Source organism: Sarcophilus harrisii, chromosome X (genome assembly GCF_902635505.1).
Source record: "Sarcophilus harrisii chromosome X, mSarHar1.11, whole genome shotgun sequence".
In the NCBI taxonomy this organism is placed as follows: domain Eukaryota; kingdom Metazoa; phylum Chordata; class Mammalia; order Dasyuromorphia; family Dasyuridae; genus Sarcophilus; species Sarcophilus harrisii.
The window spans coordinates 54,905,151-54,932,061 of NC_045432.1; the positions used below are offsets into that span (position 1 = coordinate 54,905,151).

The following is a 26,911-nucleotide window of genomic DNA, read 5'->3' on the forward strand; positions in this document are numbered from 1 at the left end:
ATGCTTGATAACCTGGCAGAGAAAAACTCCATCGCCATGTTTGCCAGAGGAGGCTTGGTCTCCACTGAGCTGTGAAAGGTGGTTGGGATGTGGATGAGCAGAAGGATGAAAGGAAATGAAAAGGACTCAGAAGGTTGAGTAGGGCCATTATGTGATCAAAGTGGTCATCTTTGGGGGGAGAATAGGGCCTGTATGTTCACTGTTGCTGGCGTGAGGAGCTTGCCACTGCCTAATTCCACTTTGGGATGACTCAACAGCTTGGCCTGTGAACCAAGAGAGGAGACTCAAGTCCAGGGTTTTTGTATGAAAGCATACTTGGTTCTGCGTGGGATCCCTTCTGGCAGCCCGTGTTTGAGCCTGGAGTCCAGCAGCTAATGGCAGCGTGAATTTAGGGAGAGCCGAGGGAGGAACAGACAGGTCCGAGTCCTTGTGCTGTCTCCTACAGACCTCCAAAGCCCTCCACCAATTCTGGAACCAACACTCTATACTCTGCCTTCTCTGCTCCAGGTACTCCCACATGGCAGAAGGATTCTCCTGTGACCTAGAGGGTTTTTGTCCACTGGAAGATTTCGGTGGTCTAGGGTCCTAGTCAGCTCCTTGGACTGTGACTTGGTCCCAGATCACTTAGCCTCCAGCCTTTACTTTCCTGCTTTGAAAAAGGGGGTTGGTCTCTAAGGGTCCTAAAGCTCTGAAAAAGTACCTGCTCTAACACTTGCGAGATGGAAACTGGAAAGAGAAAGCGATTTCTCTGGAAAGTGGCACAGGTGGGATTCAAATCCAGGTCCTGTAATGACTGATACCCAACTCGTGCCCTCTTCACCACGCCCCATCCCACGGCTTCTCCCGGGCTCAGGATCCCAAGGGTGAGCCAAACACAAACTAAAACCTCAAGTCATGGCTCCCAGCCTCTCCATGTGGGCCTATGGGTGCCACAAGCCCCCCGGGGTGCTCCTGCCAGCGCTTTCGAGGTCCCCCACTACTATTTTCCAGCCACCTGGAAACGTCTCTCCCGAGAGCCCTCCAGGCTCCTGGGGGCCGGGGATTGGCAGAGGGGAGCCGACACTGTAAGAGACACAGTATCCACTTTCCGGAGGCGGCGTGGGGGCGCCCCCTCCCCGATGCTGGGTACAGCTGTTTCGGATGGCTGCACTTGGTGCCTGACCACTTAATCCTATTAGCTGTTCTTTCTGGACTGCGCCCACCTTGCTACTAAGCCCGGGCCTCCGGACAGCGCTCGCCGCCCTCCAGCCCACCCCCGCCTCCCTCTGCCCTCTCTCCTTCTCTCCCTCCTCCCTCCCTCCTGCCTTCCCCTGTCTTGGTCCTTCTCCCTTATTTCACCCCCCCCCCTTTCCATCTTTATTTTCTTCACTCTCTCCTTCCTTCCTTCCTTTCTTCTCCTTTCCTTCCTCCCCCCTCCCGGTCTGTCTCCCTTATCCTTGGCTTTGCTCCACTCCTCCCTCCCGTGAGCCTGTGCGTCGGGCCCCCACTTATGACAAGAATGCTTTTGAATACACCGATTCCTGAAGGCCCGTAATTAATTTGGAGAGTCGTTTGGCGGCAGCCTAGCGGGGGAGATGGAGGAGGGAGTCTCTGTTATCTCTCCCCTCCTGGATCCCTGGGTTCTTTTCAGAGTGTCTCCCCAGAAACTTCAAAGGCACTGGCGTTGGCCTGGGAGCCTGAGGAAGAAGGGGTGTGAGTGTGTCTGTGTCTCTGTGCATGTGTGTATGTCTGTGTCTGTGTGTGTGTCAAGGAGCCCCATGGGTAAGGAAGCAGGCAGGGCTGGTGGGACATGTTTACTGCTCCCCAGAGCCTTAATCGGAGCCGAGGAAAGAGGGAAAGGGGTGCCTATGGAATGCAGACATTGGGTCAACTCCCGTGGGTTCCCCCTTCTTCCCTGACAATCCTCAGAGGAGCTTGGGGGCCCCGGCTGTGAGGAGGGTCTCCTCTGAAGTACTTGGATGAAAGAGTTGGAGAGTGCGCATGTGTGAATATATTTATAGCTCATCCTCAAGACCTGAGGGGGAAGGGAAAGGGGAGAGAAGGGGGGGGGGAGTTCCACAGGGCAGAACATGCGTTCTCAAAGAATGAGGCCCTCCCTCAGAAATTGGTTGATTGGGGAGGGAAGGCACTGGGAGCTGGAAGTAAGCAAGGATCATGAGATTTTGGACAGGAAGGAAGATCAGAATCTCGCCTGCTCCTTTCATTTGACAGTGAAGGAAATAGAGGAACTGAGGAGAAGGGAAACCATTTATTTGCTCTGGAACACAGTAATTAAGCAGAAGAGTTGGGATTTGACTCTAAGTTCAATGACCTTTGCACTCTAACAGGCAAGAGAATTTTTTAAAGTGCTTTTCTACCCGGTAACAAATCCACGTGTCATTTGAGAGCTAATTGTCAGGGCAAGCCTTGGAAATCTGGCTCCTTCAAAGGCCCCCCACAACTTATTAAAGTATCATTTCTTATTCTTGCTATTCAAGAACCCTCACAATCTGGTTCTGCTCTTCCTAGCTCCTCTTCACCAAGTAAAAGATCCAGCCACATTAGACTCTTCTCCATCGCCTGTCCTGGTTGTTACTACTCACACAGGTCCCCAGTGGGACTCACCCTAACACCTGTCTACACCTGTTGAAGTTCTTCCTCCAAAACCAAACGCAGATGTCGCCTTTTCCAAGAAGCTTTCCCCGACTCCCCCTCTCTAGCTAAAAGGGATCTTTCCCTCAGACTCCCTCCTACCTATCACCTGGACCCCCACCTTCATAGTCCTGAGAGGAAGTGTTGTCAAGGCTGGACTTGGGAGTCAGAAAGGTTGAAGATGATAAACGAGGCTCCTTCCAGCTATAATATGTTAGGATTTGAGCGTTTCGTGTTCCCTTGTCTCACTGTCCTTTGTACCCAAGTTATTGGTGCCTTTCAGCAAACGGGAGCACCTTCTATGTGCCAGTACCTGTGTTAGATGCTGAGAATACAAAGACTGAGAAAACCCAACTCCTTTCCTCAGGGAGCTTACATTTGATTAATGAGGAACAACATACACAGATAAACCATGACAACATAGAAAAAGTAGGTCCAAAGCAATCTCTGCGATTGAGGGCGCTAGCAACTGGAGACTCCACAGTAGTCATCCTATAGGGCTGCTTATTTGCAAATCTCCTTTCTTCTGAATTTGGAGGGAATTATGGGAAACAATGAAAAAACACATCTCAGGGGACTACTTTTCTCAGTACCATGGATGGAGTTACTCTAGTAATCATCAAATTATAGATACAGACTGGAAATGTCCAGAATAGAGATTATTTAGTTCAACCCTCTTGTAGAGGGTTGACAAGGAAACTGAAAATAGACAAAGAAATTGAGACCTTCAGAGAGGAAGTGTGACTTGCCTAAGACTATGTTTAGAAAATATCAAACATAAAACACAAATATGGTGAACCTCTCCATTAAACCAAACAGTCTGGCCATTCTTTCCCTCACCTGGTCTCTCCAGGGGCCTACCATACTCATTGGCAAGATAGCCAGGCTTGGGCTAAGTGTTTGGGGTGGGGGGGGGGGGGAGAGCAAGGAAGCAGAATCAAAGAAACTGGCCCTCATGGGGTTCTAGCTTATTTCACCCCAACAGCATGCACTAACCATTGGGTAATCTAGTTGGAGCATGATTCTGTGGAGGCTGCAAGGAGGAGCAGAGTTTTGAGGGGCCAGAAAGTAATCCCAGTATTTCACCGTTTCATCCAACCCCTCACAACTCAAAGGAGATCGATCCCACTACCCGTAACAGAGTAGTGTTTCTTGTTGTTGCTGCTGCTGCTACTGCTGCTGCAAACTTGGAACACATTCAGAAGAAAGTGGGAAGATAATTATAGGGCTGGCAATTAACCGAGGAGGAAAAGTTAAAGGAGCTAAGATTATGTAGCCTGGAGAAGAGAGAACAGAGAGGTGGTAACAGTCTGAGGAGAAGAGGATTCCTAGCCTTGGGGTCATCTAGCCAACCTTCTCCTTTTTATTTTTACTTAATCTTTCCTGGCCTCAGTTTCCTCACTGGTAGAATGAGGAAACCGAACATAGATGATTTCTCAGGTAACTTCCAGTTCCAAATCCCATGACGTCTTGACTTTCCCACAATCTCGAGAGTGATCGAGCATTGCAACAAGAGTCCATGCTCTCAGTCTCCCCGTCCAAGTTCGTTGTCCCATAGTGCCTTCCTAATGTTCCGCTTCTCCTTCCCCTGAAGAACTGGTAGGAAAGGTCTTGGAAGGAATATCCTGACAGTTTGGGTTCTCGGGCACTGGCAGCTGGAGGACCAGGACCACGTCCTGGTCACTAAGTCACTATGTGGCCACGGGTAGGCCTCTCTTAGGGAGGCCGGGGTGGGAGGGGATGGCCTGGGTGATGATATGGGAGATGCTCTCAGAACTGGAGCTGACCAACAGGCACTCGCCTAATCCAGGGGGTCTCACTATCCTTGGTGTCTCTGTACAGCGTGGGTTGGAGCCCTGGCTATGGGAATGATCTTCTTGTGTTCCCCCATCGTGAGCATCTTCACCGACCGGATGGGCTGCAGAATCCCAGCGACGGCCGGGGCAGCTGTCGCCTTCATTGGCCTCCTCAGCAGTTCCTTCACCAAGTAAGACCATGGTTGCCCAAGCCCAGTCCGTGTCCCTTCCCTTCCCCCTCCCCCTTGCCCTCTTGCCCTCCCTGGCCCGTACAAGGAGTCACCGACTTGGTGCCCATCTTCCCTGTCCTTGGTTCTCCCGTGGACCCTGACCTTTATGTAGCTCTCAAATGATCTACTTCTCTATTGCTTTAAGGCTCATTCAAAACTGGCCAGTCCTGTGTGGTGACTAGCAAATGTATTTATTCCCATTTTAACAGAGAGTGAGTTGAATCTAACTTCTTTGTATCATCCGACACCACGTTGACACTCCAAGCCCATACTGAGGGTCTAAGAAGAAAGTTGTCCTCCTTTTCCGATAAAGAAAACTACCAACTTGGGAGGAAAGGCTGCCAGCCATGCTCATGCCAGCCTAAGGTGGCACTTCTCCTTTTCTACCCTCGTGGGTATTCCCGGGAGTGCCCGTGGAGTCAGTTGGTGGGATTCAGGGGATAGGAGGCAGACTCATAGGATCATGGGCCAGAAAGAATCTTAGAGGCCTTTCTCTAATCCTGGGGGTTTTAACCTCCTTTATGAAATAGACCCTTGGCCTCTGGCCTCCCTTAGCAAAGAGGGCTTTTAAATGCATAAAAAGAAAGTACATTGGGTTACAAAGGAAGATGATTGCACTGAAATACAGTTATTGACATTTGTAGATGAAGGCCTCGCGATTGTAGTAGAGATCCCTTACTTTTACACTTAGGAAACCGAAGTCTTGGTGGGTAAGATAACTTGTCCGGCCCAGCCAGAGCAAGGCTAGAATTTAAAGTCCAGAGCCAGGATTCTCCACTGGGCCACACCGCCTCCTCTAGGACCCCATTCTGTGTCATCATCATCCTCCTACGATAGGGGGCCGGGAAACCATTCCTAGAGGAAATGGAGCGGCCCACAATCACACAGGCAGAAGGTAGCAGAGCTACCACTGGAACTCAGTTTCTCTGCCTCTGAGCCTGTTCTTGAGGACAGATCAGCCCTATGAAGAGGTGAACTCACCTCAAGGTGCGTTTATATCCGTGGCCCTCCTTCAGATTGTTTCCAATTGCCACCTCCAGGCTTGAATGATGTGGGTCCAGGTAGAACCAGAGCCAGCCCGAGCCAGTTTTCAGTAGGAGAGAGGAAGAGATGGGAATATTTAGCAGAATGCCCGGCTGGGATCAGGCCACAGAACCCATCTGTCCTACTCCTGCAGAAGCACCGAATCCAGGCTGAACAGAAAGCCTGAATACCACAAATCAGGCAAGGGGGGGAGGCTTTTCCATTCCTGAACAGCTCTCATTGGCAGGAAGTTTTCCCTCAGAACCAACCTCTGCCACCTAAACCCATTGCTCTTAATTTGGCCCCTGGGACCAAACAAAAGGATGAAATCGAATCTCTTCCCATTGTGGCAGCCTGTCACTATCCCGGTCTGTCCATCAGCTGTAGAAAGTGACTCACCCCCACCCTAAGTCACCCCCAAGCAGTCTGGATCTGCCCCCCCCCCGAGAGATAGAGGTGCCTCCTGGCTCACAAAATCCTCCCTCTCCAGTGGGTATGAGTGGGGAAAGAAGTCAATCAGCAAGTCTTTCCTCGGGTTGTGGAAAGTGGGGTCATCAGGGGGATTCCTTATCAATCTGGGCCGATGTGAGACTCGACCTGCCTGAAGATGGAGGAGATGGGGGCGGTGATGCAAGAGAAAGGTGAGCAGAGCTAAATATCCAAGGGGCGTCGGAAGAGGCATCGCAGCCAGAAAGGACCCAGGTGATTGTGTAATCCAAACCCCAGTTTTTTCAGAGGCAAAAACTGAGGCCCAGTTTGGGCAGAGGGAAAAACTTGTCCAAGGTCACACAGATAGGAAGCATCAGGCAAGATCTGAACTCAGCTCTCTAGACTTCAAATCCAGTGTTCTTGCCACTGTAGCGTACTGTCTTTCATCTCCCCATCCCCACCGATCTCTTTCCAGAAGGGTACCTGGCATTGGCACTCGTAGCCTCAAGAAGAGTCATCGCTTTAAAAAAAAAAAACAACATTTATTTTATGGTCCTGGGCTCTCTGAGGGCGAGCCAACTTTCTTTATGAGTCTAACATTTCCGGCCACCCACCCGAGCTCCCACTCGACCTGCTAGCAAAGCTCAGACTCGGCCGGCAGAAAAAGGTTTGGCGCCATCCCATCAGATTGGGACAGAAAAAAAGGGGAAACCCCCCATGGAGCCCGCCCCGGAGACGGGGCGGCTGCCTGCACCTCTCAGGACCCTTGCAGCATCCGGCCTCATGTGCCCCAGTGGAATGCCATGCCCGGGGCATTGACAGGATGGAGGAGGGGCCCCTCCGCTGCTCGCCACTGAGCTGTTTTGTAAGACCCAGCAAAGTGTAAACAAACTAGGCACATAAGGATCCCATTTCCCTTCCAGTCCACATGGGTTCACTAATGGGGGTGGGGTACAATGGCAGGGACTGCCCCATGAAAGAACTTGCATTTGGAGCTATCTTGCCCTTAAGCCCCCACAACTTGGCTTTTCTTGTGAACACATGCATCATCAGAGCCAGAAATCATGGGGTGTCAGAGCTGCTCAGGTCCTCAGAGGCCATGAAATACGACGCCTTCACTTTGTGGGCAATAAGTAGCAGAGTGAGATCTGAACCCAGGTCCTCTGCGTCCAAAACTCATGTTTTTTCCATCACACCAATGACCAGGTTATTTGGCTTCACTTCCCATGGAAAAGTAGCTTCGGTTGCTAGCAGGAGGCCCAAACCTGTCCTTCCTGTTGTATCGCTCAGAATTTTCAGTCATTTCAGAAGGCAAGGAAGTGGGGGGAGTGGTGATGGAGGCCGTGAACCGTTCTGAGTCGGGAGCAGCTCCGGATCAATTTGGGGGCTCTTCCCATCCACGTTAGCCGCTCTCTAAGTCTGCCAAACGGTGACCAAGGTGTCTTGTCCCTCAGGACTGGGGATGCTGGCGGGGATGGTCTGAATACCCTCTGTCACCACGATCAATGCCCAGAATGCCCCCTCGCTTTTCCTCGATGTACTCACTGAGCAAACTGAGCTCCAGAGTTCTGGGCTTTTATCTTAGTAACTTGGCAAACGGCCATCGTAAGGTTTCCTGGCTGACGTGCCCACTCTGGCAGTATCCACAGGGGCCCGGTGGCATTTGGCTTTATCTCCTTCTCACACTTTGCCTGCATCAAGGGCCCGATCCTGGCAATGTTTGGAGATAGAGAGCCACGGTGATGGTTGGTATGGAAACCCTCCCAGCTACTTCCTCTTCCTCTTCCTTCTTTCTTCTTTTGGGCAGTGGCCCTAAGGTTCCTTCCACTTCAGAGTCTGGGGGTGAAGGCTAAATTTCCAATGGTAGGCAGATGAGAAGGGTTGCTCAATTTTCCCTCAAAGGCCTAAAAAATCCCAACCAATTCTCATCTGACCAGGCTGACCAGGCTCATCTAGAAGCAAAGGGATGATGGCCAAGCCGGTCTCCACAGTGGGCTGTGGTGAATCGAAGAGGGCTTTGAGCTCTGTTGGCTTAAACTGCCCCCAAGTCACAGGAAATCGAATGGCTTCTGCTGAGCAAATCCCAGGTGGCCTGAACACAGGGGGCTCCAAGTTGGCCTGATGCTCACCAATGACCCCAGCTCTGTGAGAGACAGCACCCGTAATGGCTAGAACACTGGACTGGGAGTAAGAAAGACCCAGATTCAAATACTACCTAAAACATTAGCTGTAGGATTTGGGGCAACTCACGGACCTCTTGGAGCCTCAGTTTTTTCCTCTGGAAAATGTGGCAAAATTCAATGGCCTCAGTAATGACTTTCCGATTGCCCTTCCCCAAGGTCATACTTCTCCAAGCTTGTGGGAACTCTGACCTTGCCTGCTCAACTGGGATCTTATTTTTAAGGAGAACAAAAGTGAGAAATCAGGAAAACTTAGGGTATTTCTCTACTTCAGGTCACATAGCTAGGTAGTAGCAGGGCTGAGATTCCTGTCAGAGTCTCCAGCCCTGAAAAGGAAGGCTTTCCTCATCACCATCTGACCCTCCTCGTCCTCTCTGTGTTCAGCGTGAGGGTGGGAACGGAGAGGGGAGCAGCCAGTGGCCCCTTGGATTCTGGGTAGGGAAAGAGGGGGAAAGGGAGGAAAGAAAGGACAGAGGGTAAAAGAGGAGGAGTGAAGGAAGCCAGTGTATGGCCCCAGAGCTGGAGAAGCCCAAGATGCCTAGGACTGCCCTTCTTTTTCCTCTCCAGCTCCCTGGAAGCCCGCTTCTTCACCTATGGCATCCTGTTTGGCTGTGGGAGTTCCTTTGCCTTCCAGCCTTCTCTGGTCATCCTGGGCCACTACTTCCAGCGGCGCCTGGGGCTGGCCAACGGGGTGGTAGCTGCTGCCAGCAGCCTCTTCTCCATGTCCTTCCCTTTCCTGATGAAGATCCTGGGGGACAAGATCCAGCTGGCACATACCCTCCAGGTGCTCAGCATCTTCATGCTAGTCCTCATGCTCCTGTCGCTGACCTACCGGCCCCTCCTGCCCACAACCCACAATCCCCGGGCCAAGGTGGGCCGGAGCCTCCGGCAGCAGTGTCTGGGCCACTTGACCAACTACTGCAACATGAGGGTCTTCTATCACAGAACCTACCGCATCTGGGCATTCGGCATCGCCACGGCAGCTCTGGGCTATTTCATCCCCTACGTGCACTTGGTGAGCCGTCTCCCTAAACCTCAACCAGCCTCCCTTCAGGCTGGCAGAGCCAGGGCGCTGTCCCGGGTTGGACCGGAGGGAAGGAGCCAGGGCTAGGAGGGGAACAAGTGGAGTTCGAGCAAAGAACAAATCCCCGTCTCTTGGGATTTCTGAGGCTGTCGAGGAGAAGGGGGGGATGGGGCCAGAGAGGGTGGAGCCGAGGCACTGGGTATGATATGATCAGCTGGCCCACAGGGCAAGGAACTGCCTTTGGAAGTCGCGAGGTCCTTTCCCTCACTAGCCATTTTCAGGGGGAGGCCGGATGCATTCGAGGGCAACCCTGCTCGGGGACAAGTTGACTCAGATGGCATCTGAATTGGCTGCCAGTTCTGAGATTCACAGAGAGAAAGGAGCCACGGCTGAGGTTGGAGGATCCCAGGGGAAGAAGAATAGGGGCGAGGGAGAAGGAGATCGGAAGGAATAACCAGAGTATCCCCACCTTCGGCACCACATAGGGTTCCCTTTTTCTGTGCATGCCTTAAAATGGAGCCAAGGGCCAACTTCCCCAAGCACATCCAAAAAAAGCAGAGGCCCGAGGGCTGGGGTGGCAGAGCGGGACCAAGGCAGGGCTTCACAGAACAGGCTCCTGCTTTGAAGCTCTCCCTTGATGAGGCCATTTCCGCTAAAGAATCCACAAGTCCGGGGGACTTGGTGCCAGGCCGTAAGGTGGCCAGAGATGAGGATGCTCCCCCTGAAAAGCCGGGCGGGACATGTGCCTACCAGTTCACCGTGGCTTCCTCGGGGCCGGGGCCGGGCTGTTCATTTCAGATGAAGTACGTGGAAAAGCAGTTTACCGGGGAGAAGATGATCAAGGACACCTGGGTCCTCTTGGTGTGCATCGGGGCCACCTCGGGCATCGGACGCTTGGTGTCTGGCCGGATCAGTGACTCCATTCCCGGCCTAAAGAAGATCTACCTACAGGTGCCCAGTTGACCTTGCCCAGCAAGGAGGAATCGGGGCGGGCTGGGAGGAACAAGGGTGATGAGGGGAGGAGAGCCCAATCTTAGGATGACCCACACCCCCACACTTTTTCTGAGGAGATTCCCACACACTCCAAGGCAAGGCAGTGTGTCTGTGGCTAAACAGTCAGAGCTTCCCTCCAATCAAAATGCGGGAGGTTCTGGGCTCTGCCGCAGACCTTGGGCTTTTCAAGGTCTGTGGTATCTTAGCTAGTCAGTGGAGGCAACAAATTGCTATCTTCCTACCTCCCAGGGAGCGTGTAAAAATGAAATGAGCCTCTCTGAGCTCTTCCAAAGAAAGTTATTGTTAATAATTACTATTATCAGTCTTCCCATTTGGGGGGACTGAAGGCACAAGGATCAGAGTTGCCTTGACTCCCCAGTGATCATGGAAATCTTGGTTGGAGGCAGGAGGACCCAAGTTAAGATCCCAGCAGTGACACTTTCTACCCATGTGAGTGTGGGCAAGTTGTATTCTCTCAGAGCCTCAGTTCCCTCCTTTGTAAAATGGGAGTCAAATCCCTGTTGTACTTCCTGGCAGGATTTGGTGGAGGTCCAGGTAACAAAATGGGGGGGAAACTCTGAAATTTTTTAAATGGTAGACAGATGGCAAACAAAATTGGTATTATTGGACCTGAAAATGTTGGGTCCGAGCAGCGGTCCTTAGAGCATGGAATGTCAGAGGTAAGAGGGGCCTTTGAATAGAAAATTTAAGAACCAGCAAAGGGTTTTAGCATTGGGAAGCACAGATTGAACAGGGAATATCAGGGCTGGGGGGGAAGGCGAGGGGTGGGGAAGGTTTAGAACATGGAACGGCAGAGAGGAGCCTTGAAACGTGGAGTATGGGGCCAAGACAGAACAGTGAACGTCAGTGCCGACCGGACCTTTATTTGACCATCGGGTGGGCCGCAGCAGTTCCGTTTTCCCATTTGCTGCAGGCCCAAGTTCTCAATGTTCTTTCCATGCCTAGGGTTTGGCTGGGAGGCCCGGGCCTCCCATCCTCCCTCCTGCCGACTTGGTGGGCAGTCCAATACCCATGTCCCTGGGAATCATTTGCTCTGAACCCAAATCAAGGTTGTTGAGGGGTCTCCAGAAAAAGATAGACGTTCCCTAGTCTCCCGGGGGGAAACCTGAATTGGAACGTCGGGGTTGGAGTAGCCTTGGCCGGGCTGGCTGGAGAGGGACCTTTCGGGAGGAGCCGAGCCACTCGGCTTCCCGGCAGTGTGGGGAGGTGGTGGCCCCTTCCTTGTAGCCCAGCACCAGCTCCCCAGGGGCCTTTTTTTTTCCCACAGGACTCCCAAGAGCTGCCCGGCAGCGCCCCCTTCACCCACTGGAATAGAAAGAGCCCTGGATTCTGAGTCCAAAGGCCCCAGTTTGAGATCCCCTGCCTGGGCCATGCTGGCCGAGCCATGGCTCATCTCCACATGTTAGTTTTCTTCTCTCTGAAACAGCTCAGAAATCCCATCATGGACCGTTCTGAGAAACGAGCAAGGAAACCGTAAAAAAAACCTTTGCTAAATGGAGAAATAGTCCCTTAGGACAAGAGAGCTCCCTGGGAGGCCGCATCCGCCCCACAGAATAATAGGGTCTCCCCGAGGCTCTTTGGAGTCTCACAACGCGCCCCCCCCCAGAATGGCAAGATGATGATTGCTCTGATCATCGTCCTAATTCTATTAACTGCCACCGTCCCGTGCTAGAGAGGAAATCCAATTGCGCAGAAGAAAGGGACTTGCCCAACACCTTAATAAAGAACTCATTTCTCCCCAACGTGAAAGCCTCCCCGCTGGATGGCGAGCATCAATTCTGAGACAAACCTAAGGGCTGGAGCCCCATGCTCTTCTCCATCCTATCGGAGAGGCTGTGTAGCCAGGGCCTCCTCGCAGCCAGGAAGGCGAGTTTAGAGGCCGCTCAGGGGTTCTGGGATCTCGGGGGCTCTGAGATCCCAGCCCACAGACGGCGTAAGCTCTGGGTCCCGAGCCTGTGGGGGCCTTCCTCACCCTTCGCGTCCCGGCCCCCTCCGGGGAGTCCCTGCCCCCTCCGGCAGCCCCCTTCTCGGAGCTGGGTTTGGCAGTGTGTGAACTGAAGAAAAGAGTCCAAGTGGAGAAAAATCAGGAGTTTATGTTCCTAAATTTTTCCGGGCCCTGGGATTGAGAACCTTTGGATCTCAGATCACTTGCATGAGTTGCAAAACTGCTCGGCCGGCCGGAGGGACTCTCCACAGCAGAAGTTGCTTTTAACCATAGAAATCCTAGTTAGCCCCACCCCTCACCCCCCCACCCCGGCCCCCAGCAGCCCCAGATGCCTTTGCCACTTCCAGGTTTGCCGGCCTTTCGCCTGCCGGCGATCCCGGGAGGCAGGGGGCTACTTTTTCTCCTTTTCCTCACGGGGCCCCAGCGAGGGAAGGGACTGGGCCACGATCGCGCCTCATCCCGGCCCCCTTTCTGCCAAGGGAGGCCTCCGGGAGGGAGGCGTCTGGGGTGGGGGATGGGAGCGCCCGGGCTCCTCGGCCTTGGGGGCGGGGCGGGGCCCCGGGGCTCCCCCGCCCGGGGCGGTCCGGACCACATGTGCCCGCGGGAAGATCCCGGGCTCGGCTGGAACCGAGCTTTCCGCCCGTTCCAAGAGGGATGTTTCATCTCGGAACCTTGGCAAGGCCTCCGGGAGGATGTTAAGAGGCAGCCAAACACAATGGGCCAGTAATTACACTCTTTAAAGTCAGTTAATGAGGCCTTTTGTGTTATATAATGGTATTAACTCTTAATTGACCTAATGGGCTTGGCTGATAGGCAAGCCCGTTCTCTCACCTGGTCTGCCGCCGGAATCCGGGCTGGGAGGGGCCCAGAAAGCCCTGCAGAGGCCGAGGCCTTGACAAGAGGGGGTCCCCTCGGGACAGGGCGGGGCTCTTCCGGGAGATCCCCGCTTCCCAGCCCGGCTCTTCCGGGGTGCTCGGCGCCCGCCAGGCACGGACTGGGCACTTTTACTAAGTGCCTCAGGGCGGGGGCCTCCGCTGCCCGGGAGAGCCCCGGACTCCTCCCTCCCAGCTTTAGAAAAAGCGTTTGGGGGGGGCGGGGGGGTAGCCGGGCGGCATAGTGGATAGCGCGCCCAGCTGCAGTCAGGAGGACTGACCACGCTGACTGACCGGGTGACCCTGAGCAAGTCACTTAACCCTATTGCCATGTGAGAAGAAAAGAAGAAATAGAACAAAAAAGAACCCCTCTTAGCTGGCACTGCACGGATGACTGGGGACTTGACCCTCAGTCTCTCTGCTAGCTAAGCAGACCCCAAAATATGGGATGAAAACGGCTTTTATTCTCGGGGTGGGGGCAGTCACACCCATTTGCCCTGTACCCCCTTATTAAGAAGGAGGCGGGCAATTACAATCCCAATCCTCTCTTTGGCGAAAGGAACCTCAGAGTTCTTGTACCCAACTGTAGCAGCTATCTGAATCTTCTCTACCCATGATGATAATGATGATGGATGATGAGGATGAGGACAGTAGTAGCACTCAGCAACTTAAGGTTGACCAAGGTCTTTGCGAACTTCATTTATCCTCCTAACAACTCCGTGAGGTAGATGTTATTATCGTGCCCATTTTACAGATGGGCAAACTGACACAGACAGAGGTCAAGTAACTTGCTCAGACCTCATAGATAGCATGTGAGGTTGGATTTGAATTCTGGTCCTCCTTACTGCAGGTTCTGGGCTCTATTCATTGCACCACTCTGCCTCTAAAAGTGTTCCCTAAAAGCAAAGGAGCAAAGGGCAGATCCTTGGGGACAAAGGTCGTTTCTTGATTTGTCTCAGTTTCCCAGTCTGATGTGCCACCTGGCACAGGAGGAGGTTTAGTAAAATGCTTAAAGGGAAGGGATGTCAAATTGAAAGTCAATCGAAAGTCTCTGCTCAAGAACTTCTTGGGACACAGAGCTCACTCCTTTTTCCAAGCTATGTCATTCCAGTGCCAGCTTGTTCATCTGTATTAAGTTAAAATCTTCTTCTCCATGGATCACCGACCCAGATCTAGAAGCCAACTTAAAAACCATTGCATCACCTCTTTCATTTTACAGCTGAGGAAACTGAGGCATAGGGAGGTGAAGCGAGGTGCTCGGGATCATACAGCTAGAGAATATCTGAACCGGGATCTGAATGGGACCCTAAGGTCCCTGCTGTCCCCTACATTATTCGACCTCAGAATTAGAACTCAGCACTTCCATCTCTGCCCTCAGGACCCAAGAAGAACAGCTTCCTTCAGACACCCACTTCATCTACCATAGCACCCAATGGCACGGCGGCCATTTCTTTCCCTGGCCAGGGTGTTTTCCTCCAGAAACACATCTTCTAGCTTGCCCAGAATAAGATGCCCAGAGTGGGCAACGGTCCAGCAGATGTGACCTGAGCATCGGCCGATCCCCTCTCCATGTCTCCGTCTCTCTCTGGCTCTGTGTATCTCTGTTTCTGTCTCTGGGTGCGGCTCTTTCCGTGTCTCTGTCTCTCCCCACTCTCCTCTCCATTTCCGTCCCTCTCTGTTATACGTTGTATAAAAACTTCACGTTTTTTGGCAACTGCATCTCTTCATTCATATTGTGTTAAACAATCAGGCCTCTAATACCCCCCGAGTATTTTTCACATTTTTCCCCCACACACAAATTACCGTGGGGCCATGGCCACCCCATCTTAGCTTTTGCTCTGGGGGACACCCCGTTCAGCCCCAGAACAACGGCACACTGACCAGTTTTCCCATTTCCCATCATGGTCCCGGACTCCTGGGAGCGACTGGGAACTCCCAGAGGGTCTTTCTGGTCACTGGCTTCCACAGTAGGCTCCCGGCCTTCACCAAAGCCAGAAGGAGAAAATCCCACTCAAATTCCCCAAGATAGGCCCTGAGATGGCACGCTGTGGCTAGGTTGTGCCTTGACCAAAAACGCCTGCTGGGCCACACTTTGCTTGTGCCAAATCTCCTGGGTTTGTTTCCTGCAAAAGCAGCAAAGGCACAAAGATGGCCAGACTTTGGGGGCTCCCAGTACTCAAGCCATCTTGCTCTAGAAGCCAAGAAAGCCAGCCCATATATCCTGGAAAGAACACGTCCTGACGTAATGCACACTAAAGCCCAGCTGTGCTAACTTGCCTCAAAAAACAGGCCCCCCCCCCCATCTTTCAACCCACAGGAAATACACGTTTTTTCCAGAGTAACCCTAATGCTCAAATGAGATAATGTTTGTAAAGTAATGAGCCCACTGCCTCGTATATACTAGGCGCTTCATAAATGCTTCTTTCCTCCTCGTTTATCTTTCAAAGGATCTCACATTCCCATTCTAGGGAGGAACCTTAGAACCCAGTGGAAAGTCTGGGCCCAGGGATTTTAGGGCTGGGAGAGTATCAGAGCCAGGAAGGTCTTGGTGATTGGTGCTAATCTGGCAGGGACTAAATCTGACCCTAACTTTTCTACACTGACTGACCCAGTTCCTTCCTTCCTTCTTTCTCCAGGTCATCGCCTTTATGCTCCTGGGCCTAATGTGCATGATGATCCCTCTGTGTAAGGGATTTGGCGGCCTCGTGGTAGTCTGCCTCTTCCTTGGCCTGTGTGACGGCTTCTTCACCACCATCATGGCGCCCGTTGCCTTTGAACTAGTTGGGCCCATGCAGGCATCTCAGGCCATTGGCTACCTCCTGGGCATGATGGCACTGCCCATGACTGCTGGACCCCCCATAGCAGGTGAGGCTGCCCACCCATAGAGAGTGCTTGTGAGGGGAAGCTTCCCGGCCCAGCTGAGTGTCTAGTGCCATTTCTTCCTGTGGTGTGTGCTCTTAGACAGCCATGCTGGGGAAACCTTTAGTGATCCCGCCACTTTGAGTTAAGTTGTGTTAGAATTCTAAGAATTCTTAGATCACAGGGCACAGGTTTTGACCCTGGGTGTGAAAGTTTTCCTGGAGGCAGCCTTAGTTTCAGTTACAATCAATAATTACTCCAAAATGCAGCCAGCTGGTAAAAATGCGAACGTTTATTTCTCCTTCCAAAATAGCCCGGTTAGTTGAGGCCTAACTCTCTGCCTGGCTCCAAGAGATCTTGCAGCTTTGTCCTTGGCTTCTGCCTCTGCTTTCTTCAGCCTCCAGCCAGCACCAAGGTGGAAGATGCAATGGATCTCTTGCCTCAAAGATAGGGCTTGGGGGTTCCAAGAGCTCTCTCCTCCAACTGCCTCAAAGATAGGGCTTGTAGGATTTCTTCCAGAGTGCTCGGTCTCCTAAGTCCCACAAGAAGAACTAAGCTCAAGCTTCAAAAGCTCCCTATATATGTGATCTCCCAAGGTTAATTCCGCCTTCTGGAGGGAGAGGGATTCTGGGTTATCTCCCAGAGTGCTCTCTGGCCCTAAGGGAGGTGTGAATTTGGACTAAGCCCTACTAAGCCCTGCATCCTCCCAAACACGTGAACTCCATTGAGTACTTAGATACTTATGAGCTCTCTAGAGGTGAGAACACAAGCAGTGTTTCTATCCGTTCCACCTAGTACCTTGTTTCAAGTTCTGGCCCAAAATATCTCTTTCTAAAGATCAAATCAACTCCAATGGCTTAACACTTTGTAAAGATTCCAACACCTGGGCACACCCAAAACTTGTTCAAATAAAGCCCTTTTCCAATACCTCATCCTAAGGGGCAGCTCGGTGGTAAAGTGACTAGAGGATCGACCCCACAGTGAGGAGGATCTGAATTCAAATGCTTGCACGCTTACTAGCTGTGTGACCCCATCGCTTCAGAAAAAAAAAAAAAAAAACTAAAAGGCCCCATCCTAGCTCGCTCGAGGGTGACCTTGGGATCTCCGAGGCTGTGCCAGGAGAGCCCGAGGACCATCCACTACTCCCCAGCCAGGGAGACTTCCAGCCTAGCTCCAGCCTGTAGGTGATGCATGGGAGAGTTAGTCTGATGAAGTACCGACAGGCTCGGAGGGAGAAAACAGCCCATCGGGGACCATGTGTTTGGGGTTTGTCCCAACTCTTTCGATCATCTCCTCAGGTAGGGCTACCTCGAGACCTGCACTGGCAAAGGAAGCCAGGGAGCCCCCACGGAGATGAGCTCCCTGCTTCTCCAAGGACTGACTGTAGAGCAGCAGGCCTCGAGGAAGCCTCTGTTCAATACTATTTAATCACAGGGGACAAAGACAAAGTCAGAGATAGAGAGGAAATCTGGTTATTGCACCTAAATGTCTAACTAGCACAAGGGGATGGGGAGGAGGGTGGAGAAAGACGGAGGGAACCTGGTCGTATTTACTAACCATGCAATACTAGACAGAGAGGCAGATGGAGCCATGTTAGACTAGGGATACTTGAATAGCAACCTCCTCTCAAGCCTGCCACTGATGCCAGCTCCTGCCAGGTCTGAATGACTGCCCAGATGGGAACCACCGACCCAGCAGAGCCATACCCAGTAATTTTTGCACTTGGGCAAGCAGCATGAACCATAGCCTCCACTCGGGGAAGGGAGGTAGAAGAGGAAAATACGGAGTAGGAATAGCCGACTGCTGCTAAGGCCACTGAGAATGTTGTGGGGCACGGAGCCGGTGGGGTGAGGTGGGGCCAAACAAGCAATTTAACATGGGGAAAGCAGTAGGAAGCCGGCCTCCAGCAGCTTCCTATTTTAACTACTCTAACTGGGTACTAAGCTAAGCTACTTCTATGTTGCTGAATGACGGGAAGCAGCAGCAGCGGTCCCTCTCAATGTCAACACCCTGGTACAAGGTACTAGAGTCACCCTAAGCTAGGTGTGTCTCTATTTCCATACGGGTTAGGATGTATGTGGGTAGAGAGTATGTCCATGTGGATGAAATCACAGGTCCTTTGTGTACCACAGATCCTCGGGGATATACCTGAGGGAGGATGGGATGCAACTAAATGCCCTCTGGACCAGTACATTCATAGGTCTTGTATCCACTGATTCCATTATGAATGAGTGGCCAAGTTCACAGCTAATCTAGGGAGATGAAGGGCAGCCACAGCCTCTGGATTATGGAGACTCGGGGCAACCTCCCAGTCTCTGGACAAGGCTGGTGAATCTGCCTCATTAGTGGCAGGCTGTGAACCGGAACTAACGCAGGTGATCTCGAGTGGGGTTAAGAAGAGATGTGCAGCTGTACCCCAGAATTTCCCCCGGGCCCATCCCTGGGATCCAAAGGGGGCATTTCTGGTGACGTAAATCAGCATAGGAGATCCTGCAGTGGAAACACCCTGGCAGAAGAAACTGGACCTTCTTAAAATCCCCCTGGCAGAGTCTGAAATGACCTTAGGGGTGGTCTTAGGGCCACCCTCTCACTCCACTAATCCACAGAAGCAGAGCCCCTCCCAAAGACCTTAGACTATGGAGGGTCCAGACTGGGAGGGCCTTTAGAATCCAAGCCAGCAGAAGTGGCAAAGATGTGCTCATTCGGGCCACTATTTTACGAAAGAGCTTAGGGTCCTTCCCCAAAAAAAGGTCGCGGTCAAGGCTAGAATACAAATGTTCTAACTATCAGGTCTTGGCCAGAAGGGAACTTAGAACAGAGAGCAGAGGTTGTAAAAGTCCGAAGGATACTATCACACAGCACGGAGCTGTGGGGTAGTAGGTAGTGCTCTAGACTTGGAAAGCCCAAAGATTTGCCGGCTCACTTCACTCCTTCCACTGTTCCCGCCTGAGAGCTTACACTTTAAGTCAGGACTAACAGATACTTTATTTTTAATTAATTAATTTATTTATTTAATAGCCTTTTATTTACAGGTTATATGCATGGGTAACTTTACAGCATTAACAATTGCCAAACCTCTTGTTCCAATTTTTCACCTCTTACCCCCCACCCCCTCCCCCAGATGGCAGGATGACCAGTAGATGTTAAATATCTTAAAATATAAATTAGATACACATTAAGTATACATGACCAAACCGTTATTTTGCTAACAGATACTTTCTTGAAGGGTATCAGAAAGAGTCTAGGCCCTGAGAGGTGGCAAGGGCCTTCTTCACCACAAACAGGCCCTGCTGCGATCACCCCATCTAATCTGATCCCACTAGGCCATTGCCCCTCTCCCAAGGAAGGGGGAAAACGAGCACTTAGTGAGTGCCTGCTATGCGTCAGGCACTGTGCTAAGCACTTTCCAAAGAGTATCACATCTGATGCTCACGATGACTCTGGAATGGGATGCTGGTTTTACCCCCCCCCTTTGAGGAAACTGAGGCAGACAACAATCAGGTGATTTGTCTGGTACCCCACAGCTAAAAGTACCTGATGTCAGATTTGAACTCCAGCTCAGCTCCAAGAGCGAGGAAGAGAAGAGCAGCTCTTATATCTTGGAAGCTGGGGGGAAGGTGGGCAGGCAATGAATAGAGGCTACCATTAGTGACCAGATTGCCCACAGCTGGCCTCAAAGCTACCACAGGCTACTCATTTACTTAAGGGAAGTAGCCTTCAGGAGCCATGACAGAGGGACACGTGTGATCACTTCCCAGCTAACGAGCCACTGTTAGTATCTGGCCTTCATCCCTGCCATCTGTGAACATTCTGTTACCTGGAGACAAGTACCAGCAGTCACACTTCCATAGGCCTCATCAAGAATCCATGGGCTTTCAGGCCAGATAGGACCGAAATTAAAAGGGACTGCCACTGCCCCTTTGGAAGATTTGTTCTAGCTCTGATTATCTGTGCTCCGTGTCCTCGAGTTGTTCAGCTCGGACATTGCCCGTTCCACCCTTCCTCCCAGTTCTGACATTCCCTATTCCAGGCTCCCTCCCAGCTCTGACATTCCCCATTCCTGGGACCCACCTAGCTCCAATAGTCTGTATCCTCTAAATCCTGTAGGTCCCCAAGTCACACTTCCTGCCAAAGCCCTGGCTCCTGTAGAATCTGAACAGGAGACATGGTTCCTGTGGGCACCTGGAAGGCAGACAGTCTTATCTCTGTTGGCTTTTGCAGGTCTCCTCCACAACTGTTTTGAGAACTACCACGTGGCCTTCTACTTTGCCGGCGTGCCACCCATCATCGGAGGCATAATCCTGTTCTTTGTCCCACTGTTCCATCGGAAGATGCCCAAGAAGCAGGAGATGGACTCCAGCAAGGACAAGATGCTGGCCTCAGACACCATCATGAATGGAGATCTGCTGCCCGGGGCCCCTGCCACAGAGGCTCACATCTAATGTCCTGCCCCCATCGCCGCCTCCCCTGGCATTCACCCTCTGACCTCCAGCACCTCTCCCTCAACCCAGCCACGGGCATTTCCTGCACCCCTTTTGGGTGCTCTGTGTTCATTAGCCAAGTTCTCCCCACTTAATGCCTTGTTTCTTTCCAGCACCAGGAGATGGGCAGCATCTCCGGTAGCTTTTCTCTTGCCTTTTGAACTCACCCCAGAGATTTCCTGATCTCCCAGTGAGGGTGGGGAGGTTATAACCTACTGGCCCCAGCTTGGAGGTCACCAGTGAAAACTAGTTTCTGGTAGTGGTCCCTCTGGTCCCAGGAGCCTTTGGGGCAGACCCAGGCCCCCAAGTGCTGACAGGTTAGTCACCCACAGTCCATCTCTCTTTGGGAGTAGTGGGGAGGCGGCAAATTCAACTGTCATTGATGGCTCCAGTAGCCCGTGACTTTGAGTGATACCTCTCACCCAGCTATTGGCAGTCCCTTACCAGTGGTTCTGTCCATACCAATGGGAGGGCTTTGATGGTTGGCTGGCTGTGTCTCCCCTTTCCCTTGGAGGCAGTTCCTTCTTCCTTTTCTTGTTACTTTGCTTCCCCCCATCCCTTCTTCTTCTGTGTCTTCTTCTTACAGGGTGCTGGGACAGGGGAGTGATCCATCCAACTAATGAGCATCTGTTAAGTGCCAGGAACTGTGCTATAGGTGCTAGGCCGTGCCCTTCCAGGTACGGGGTGGTCCGCCCCATCCCATCCCATCCTGTCCCATCCCATCCCATCCCACCAGCGCCAAATCCACTCAGTGCCATACGTGGCTCTGGGTGGACCAAGATCAGTTGCAGTAGAGGCTGATTCTTCTTGTTTCTCCCATATCCCAATCGAGGCGAGATTGGACTTTCTTGTATCTCTGAGATTTCATCCAGTTCTCACTCTTTGAATTCCACAAACCCTATTTTCCCAGGGTGAGGATGGGGCAGGGTGGGGACAGGTAATATTTCTATTCTTTGTCCGTTGATCCTCATGGATCCTCCCGACGCTGGGATCTGAGTTTGGGGTGGGGTGGGGAGAGGGCCGTCCTCCAGGAGCGCCTTGTCGCTTCTCATCTCAAGTTCAACAATCCCTGGGCTTATGGGGAGCTCCTCCATCTGCCACCCCCAGGACACTCGGCAAGTAAGGGGGTCCTGGGTGTTCCAAACCTTTGAACGTTGGCCCGCACAAGGCGGAGGCAGGCCCAGGCCCCTGCTAGCCTCATTCCAAAACTTCTGCCCAGTGTTGCGATTATCACTCATTTCGTCCCCAAGCTGGTCCCTCCCATTCCATTACCATGTAGCAGAGGGAGGCCCATAGTTGATTCAGCCCATTACCCAGGAGACAGCTGACCTCCTCTAGTGTAAGCCGACCTCAGAAACACTGCCCCTCGGTCCCTGTGCCTCCCTCCCTCAGTTACCACAAGGAGCCCTCGTACGTCACTTTGCGCTCATAGCCGGGTCCTATACCGACTCCACTAGGAACACAAAATCCAAAGCCCCGGTCATTTGTCGGGCAGTCTAACTTTGGTCCGATTCCTTGCCCTCCCGAGGCTCAGTTCCCTCTTGTAAAACGGGGGCATCGAACCACATGAACTCTAAACCGCTTGTCAGGCCCATCCAGAAACCCACCTCGGACTCTGTAGCGATGGGTCAGTGTTATGGAGAAAGGCCCAGGTCCCAGTCACGTGGAGGGAATGTCTGGAGCAGCTCAGAGGAGGAGGATGGGAGGTTTCATTAGACAACAAAGAACCATCTTTTCATCGTCCCCCTTCATTTGTTCAGGGGAAAATCTATTGCCTCCATCCTGACCCCACCGCCACACTGGGGCCCTCTGGGATGCTCTGTTTAGGAGGTGAAATGAGGGAGCTGGCGTGTCCCCAGCAGCAAGGGGCGCCCAGGCGGGAGCCTGACCCTAGCTAATGCAGGCACAAAAGCTGCCAGGAATAGACAGCCCTGGCCCAGGCCTCTCTCTATGAAGCAGATGCCAGCTTCTTGCCCCTGCCTGGGCCCTGGGCAGCAGTCCTGCTAAATACCACCCGAAATGCCCCTGGTCCGAGAACAAAGGAAACCATCAGGGCCACTTGAAGATTCGCTCATTAGGCTTGGAACAGCCACGCTAGGGCCCCTTCCCAGCCTCTCTCCACTTGGGCCTCTGGCCTCTGGCTTTGTGTCTTAATGTGTACATCTCTGGGTCCCCACGCCGGCCGGCCGCAGTTCTGGGGAATCATTAGCGTGGCAGTGAATGGGGGCCGCTGGGGCCTTTGCCCCTTCTGCCCTCCAGGGCCCCGAGGGCAGAGAAGGATCCCGTGAGCCCCCTCCAGATTTCCTTCTGGACCCTGGCTTGTCTGCAACAAAATCACTCAACCAAACATGGGGAAGAGACAATCCCACACTGAGCTTGTTTTCCAAACCATGAAGTTTTACTTTACAAACTGGCAGCCGGGAAGGCCTTGGCCAGGACAAGGGTTGGCGCCTCGCTTCTTCCCGGTCCAGGGCCCTCGGCCCCTTTGGCCAGGCACCCCTTCCCGCCCCTTTTCCGGCAGCACAGTATCATGGAAGGAACACTGGATTTGGAGTCCAAAAAGCTGCCTGTGAATCCCAGCCTTGTCACCACGTGACCTTTACGGAGTCCCTTCTCTGCTCCAGGCCTCAGTTTCTCCATCTTTAAAAGGAGAGGGTTGAACCAGATGATCTCTAAGGCCCCTTCTGGTTCCCAAATCCTATAATCTGTAGCAACAGAGACATTCCAAAGCCTAAGACCTGTTAAGCCTTGCTGAAGTAGAAGGGTGGGCACGGGAGGAATGAGACAACTCGGGCTTTTGTTTGGAGTGCTTGGGGACTTCCTTCCTGTCACAGGCATTCTGTTTCCACCTGGGAAGAAGGCGGACTTCCTGGTACCTATAATACCTAGGGCCTCACCAGTGATGGCTGTTGCTAATCTCAGATTCCTCACGGACAACAGTCTCACCCTGATCCCTCCTCTACCAAGAGGGCTGGCCCCCTTGGCCTTTCTGCTGGCCCAGTGGCCGCCCTGCCGACTGATGGGGAAACGGGAGTCCTCGCTCAGTTTCCCCTGTTGCAGGTGATCGGCTAAGTTCCCCCTTCCTGTCTAGATGAACGACAGAAAGGCCGAACCCCCCCTTTGCCGGCATCAGCCAAGGCCATGTGATATAACATGCCTCTGCCTCCCAAATGCGTGTGAGTGACCCAAGTCTTTGGGGGAAGTTGGCCACGGGAGCACAATCCTAATTTGGAGTCCAGTGAGTGGCTGGGATCTCGCACGAAGGCCGGGACCCGAGAGCAGCAAAATGGGGGTAGAAGTCTCAGGGGCAGCAAAGGGTTTAGAGGGACTCCTAAGATGGCCCTTCAGAGTCTCCTCAGCAGAAAGTCAAAGCAGACCTCGCTGCCTGCTGCTCGGGGCCGTGGACATTGAAATCCTGGAGGAGTTTGGAACAAATAAACAAATGTGCAAACTTTGCCTCGGTATGTACGCTGGCTCCCAGGGTGCAACAGGCTTGACCCTGTGAACGCAGGAAGTTTGGCTTTGGGACCAAGGAGGCCACAGTCTTGTTTGAAATCCCCAAATCCTTATTCTCTGCCAGAGCGGAAATTGGAAATGGAGCCGTGCAGGGGGCTGGGTTGGGCTGCTTTGGATTGGATTCTTTCTTTTCAACTCAAGTGGAAAAAGCCGTTCCTTTCAAAAATGGAACGGCCTAGGGCGGCTAGCATCCCATCTTTCCTTTGGCCAGGTGGCGGATGCGGGGGCCACGCGCTGGTGAGGAGGACCTTTTCTTCTCCCGCCTGCTGTTGGAACTGGTCAATTATGACAGTGGTCCCGAATCCCGGTGCCACCCCGAGCCTCAAGGCTTGGTGCGCCCGAATGGCCACTCCTGGGAAAGCCTGCAAAAAGAGGGTCTGTAAATAAAGGCCTCCATAGGGCTAGAGACGGGGGCCAACTTCAGTTCACTTACGAGGTTTTTTTTAATGACTTTTTAAAATATTTCAACTATCAAGCATTTATTTTCTCTTCTACCTCCCCCACCCTCATTGAAAGCTGTTGAGGATTGGCTATCGGGAGGATATAGGAGGAGGGTGATGTTTAAGGAATGATTTGTCAATGATGGAACTTGAGGCACCTGGGGAGGCATGGCATGGGGGAGGCCAGCTTCACGACAATCCACCAACATACCTTATATATGACCGCACGGGATAGGGAATCGGGAGACCTGGACTTGAATCCGCCACTTACTGGTGGTCTGACTTTGGGCAAGTCCTCTCTGGGTCTCAGTTTCCCCATCTGCAATATGGCCAGCCTCTAAGGTTTTATTTGTATTCCCCTTGGATGAAAGATGCCAAGATGGCTCTCAGTGCCTCGAAGCTCTGAACGAAGGAGTACCGGATGGGAGGGAGAGATCACGGTCGCTGTTCTCTTCCCCCCATCCCCGTCCCCATCCCCTCCCCCCAGCAGCACAGAGGAGATGCCGCTTTCTGGAAGGTGGGAGACAGACAGCCTCATCTCTCCACTACTTGTCCCTGCTGAGAAAAAAGCAAAGCCTTGGGAGGTTGCTCCAATTCACTCTCCCTGCAGGGTAATGTGGTTTCTTGTCTGACCCTGGTGCCAGACTAATTCTGCCCCCACCCCACCCCACCCCAGCTCTGCCTGTTGGGGCTCATTACTCAGCCCCAACACCCGGCTCCCAGCTACTACCCGAGGTCACAGGCTGCTCCCTGGCCTTCCCCCAACCCAAGCGCTCGCCTCCACCCCCACCTCAGCCCCCTGAAAACCCCCGGGCCCCAGTCTGTGTTTGATCACCCCAAATCATTAGATTTCAAAGCTAGTGAATCCCATAATTTTTATGAGCATTTTCTCTCCTCTCTTTCATCTCTAAGAAGGCAACAGACCTACCTCCCTCACATGGTAGCCTCAGTTGCTGGCTCCATTGAGAGCTATGAGAAAGGGGCCAGCCCTCGGGGGGGGGGGGGGTCAATGATGCCTTTGGCTGAAGGCTTGGTATCTTAGAAGATCTCTTCTGCCTGGTGACTCTCCCTGGGAGGGAGACAGACCCAGACTTGGGACTGCTGCAGGCCAGGAGATCAGAGGGACCACTGAGCAGTCAGAACTGAGGCCAGAGGGAGGCCCCGAGCCCGAGCCCAAGCCCGGATTCTCCCGGACAGGGCTATTATCTGCACGTCTTGGTCCAGAGCAGGCCCAAGATCACTTTTCAGCTTGCCTGCTCTTGGTCTTGTGCTTATCTCAGTCCCTGAAATTACCCCTGAGTCTCCCTGTTCCACTGGCTTCAGAGTCTGCCCGAGGCCCAGCTGGCCTACCGTTTCCCAAAGTACGTTGCCTTCTTCTGAAGTCCCAAGAGTCCTCCCTATCTACTTCTCCTCCTTTCAGCCTCCTCCTCCGGCAGCTGGCTGCTCACCAGCAAAGCCTGGCAGAAAGATTCCAGTGGTCCCAGAGTTCCCTCTCTGCCTCTCACCCGACCTGAGGCTGTTGGGCTGGCCCCACCGAGAGGGCCACTCGGGCTTGGTTCCCCTAGAGTGCCATCCCTGCCTCCACTCCAGGAAAGGCCAGAGTGCAGCCTTCACATCAGCATCCTTCCCAGGCCCTCCATCCTGGGTCATCTCCACCTCTGAGCCAGCCGGCCTTCTCCACAGAAGCGGGCCTAGCCGGAGGGAGCTCTCGGCAGCATCGAGGCGGGGTCTGCTCTATGGGCTATCTCGTCTGGACTGCCTAGAAACAGAGTTGTGTAGCCATGTGTATTTTCCTCCCTTTTCTTCAATCTGCTGTTACAATTTGCTGAGCTTTCTTTTGTCATGTTTGCAAAACCCAGCTGTTCACAAATTGGCCTTCTTCCTCAGCCAAGAGCCGCCCTTCAGAAGATTCTGAGATTATATTCTACACCTCTCAAGTATTGTATTAAAACGTGACAATCCTTCTCCTGGTTCTCTGAACTTTGTGGGATGTGGGGTGGATGACCGCAATGGGCCAGGAAGCTGCCTTGAGCAACTGAGGGCGAGGAGGTGCCGAGTGCAGATCACCACACCGTGTGGTATAACTCCCGGGCCCTGGGGATCACTGCCCAGAAGGTCGGGCTTGAATGGTGGCAACTATAGGAGGGACGGCCTGTCCACTGTGGAGGTGGTAGAAGGACATGGACAACATCTTCCTAGCCACAAGTGACCCGTGCCTGGGAGGAGTGGGTATGGGGGCTAGGGTCCCAAAGAGATTTCAGTAGGGTAGGATTTCAGCTCTTTATCCGGGCCAGGATCACAGTCACACACACACCCCAACCCACCCAGCTGGTCTCCAGCTGGCAGGATGACCATGACAAAGCCCGTCAGACAGCAGCTGCTGGGCGACGCCTCCTCTCCTTACTTGGGTCAGAGGCTTCTGAGCTGGAAAGGGCCAACTCCCCCACCTCCCCCATCCCAGCTCATTTTAG

The 26,911-nt window shown here is 52.9% G+C and overlaps 1 protein-coding gene across 2 annotated transcripts in view; it reads left to right on the forward strand.

The window, feature by feature from the left end:
* The window catches only part of SLC16A2 (solute carrier family 16 member 2), a 100,622-nt gene extending 74,218 nt beyond the window's left edge, over window positions 1-26,404 (forward strand). For both annotated transcript variants that reach the window (XM_031944888.1, XM_023507155.2), the window contains exons 2-6: window positions 4,474-4,618; window positions 8,857-9,304; window positions 10,112-10,264; window positions 15,781-16,009; window positions 20,225-26,404. In XM_031944888.1, coding sequence (XP_031800748.1) covers window positions 4,474-4,618; window positions 8,857-9,304; window positions 10,112-10,264; window positions 15,781-16,009; window positions 20,225-20,445 — 1,196 coding nt within the window. In that variant the 3' untranslated portion in view covers window positions 20,446-26,404. The remainder of the gene's footprint in view (window positions 1-4,473; window positions 4,619-8,856; window positions 9,305-10,111; window positions 10,265-15,780; window positions 16,010-20,224) is intronic.
* Window positions 26,405-26,911: the final 507 nt, after the last annotated feature.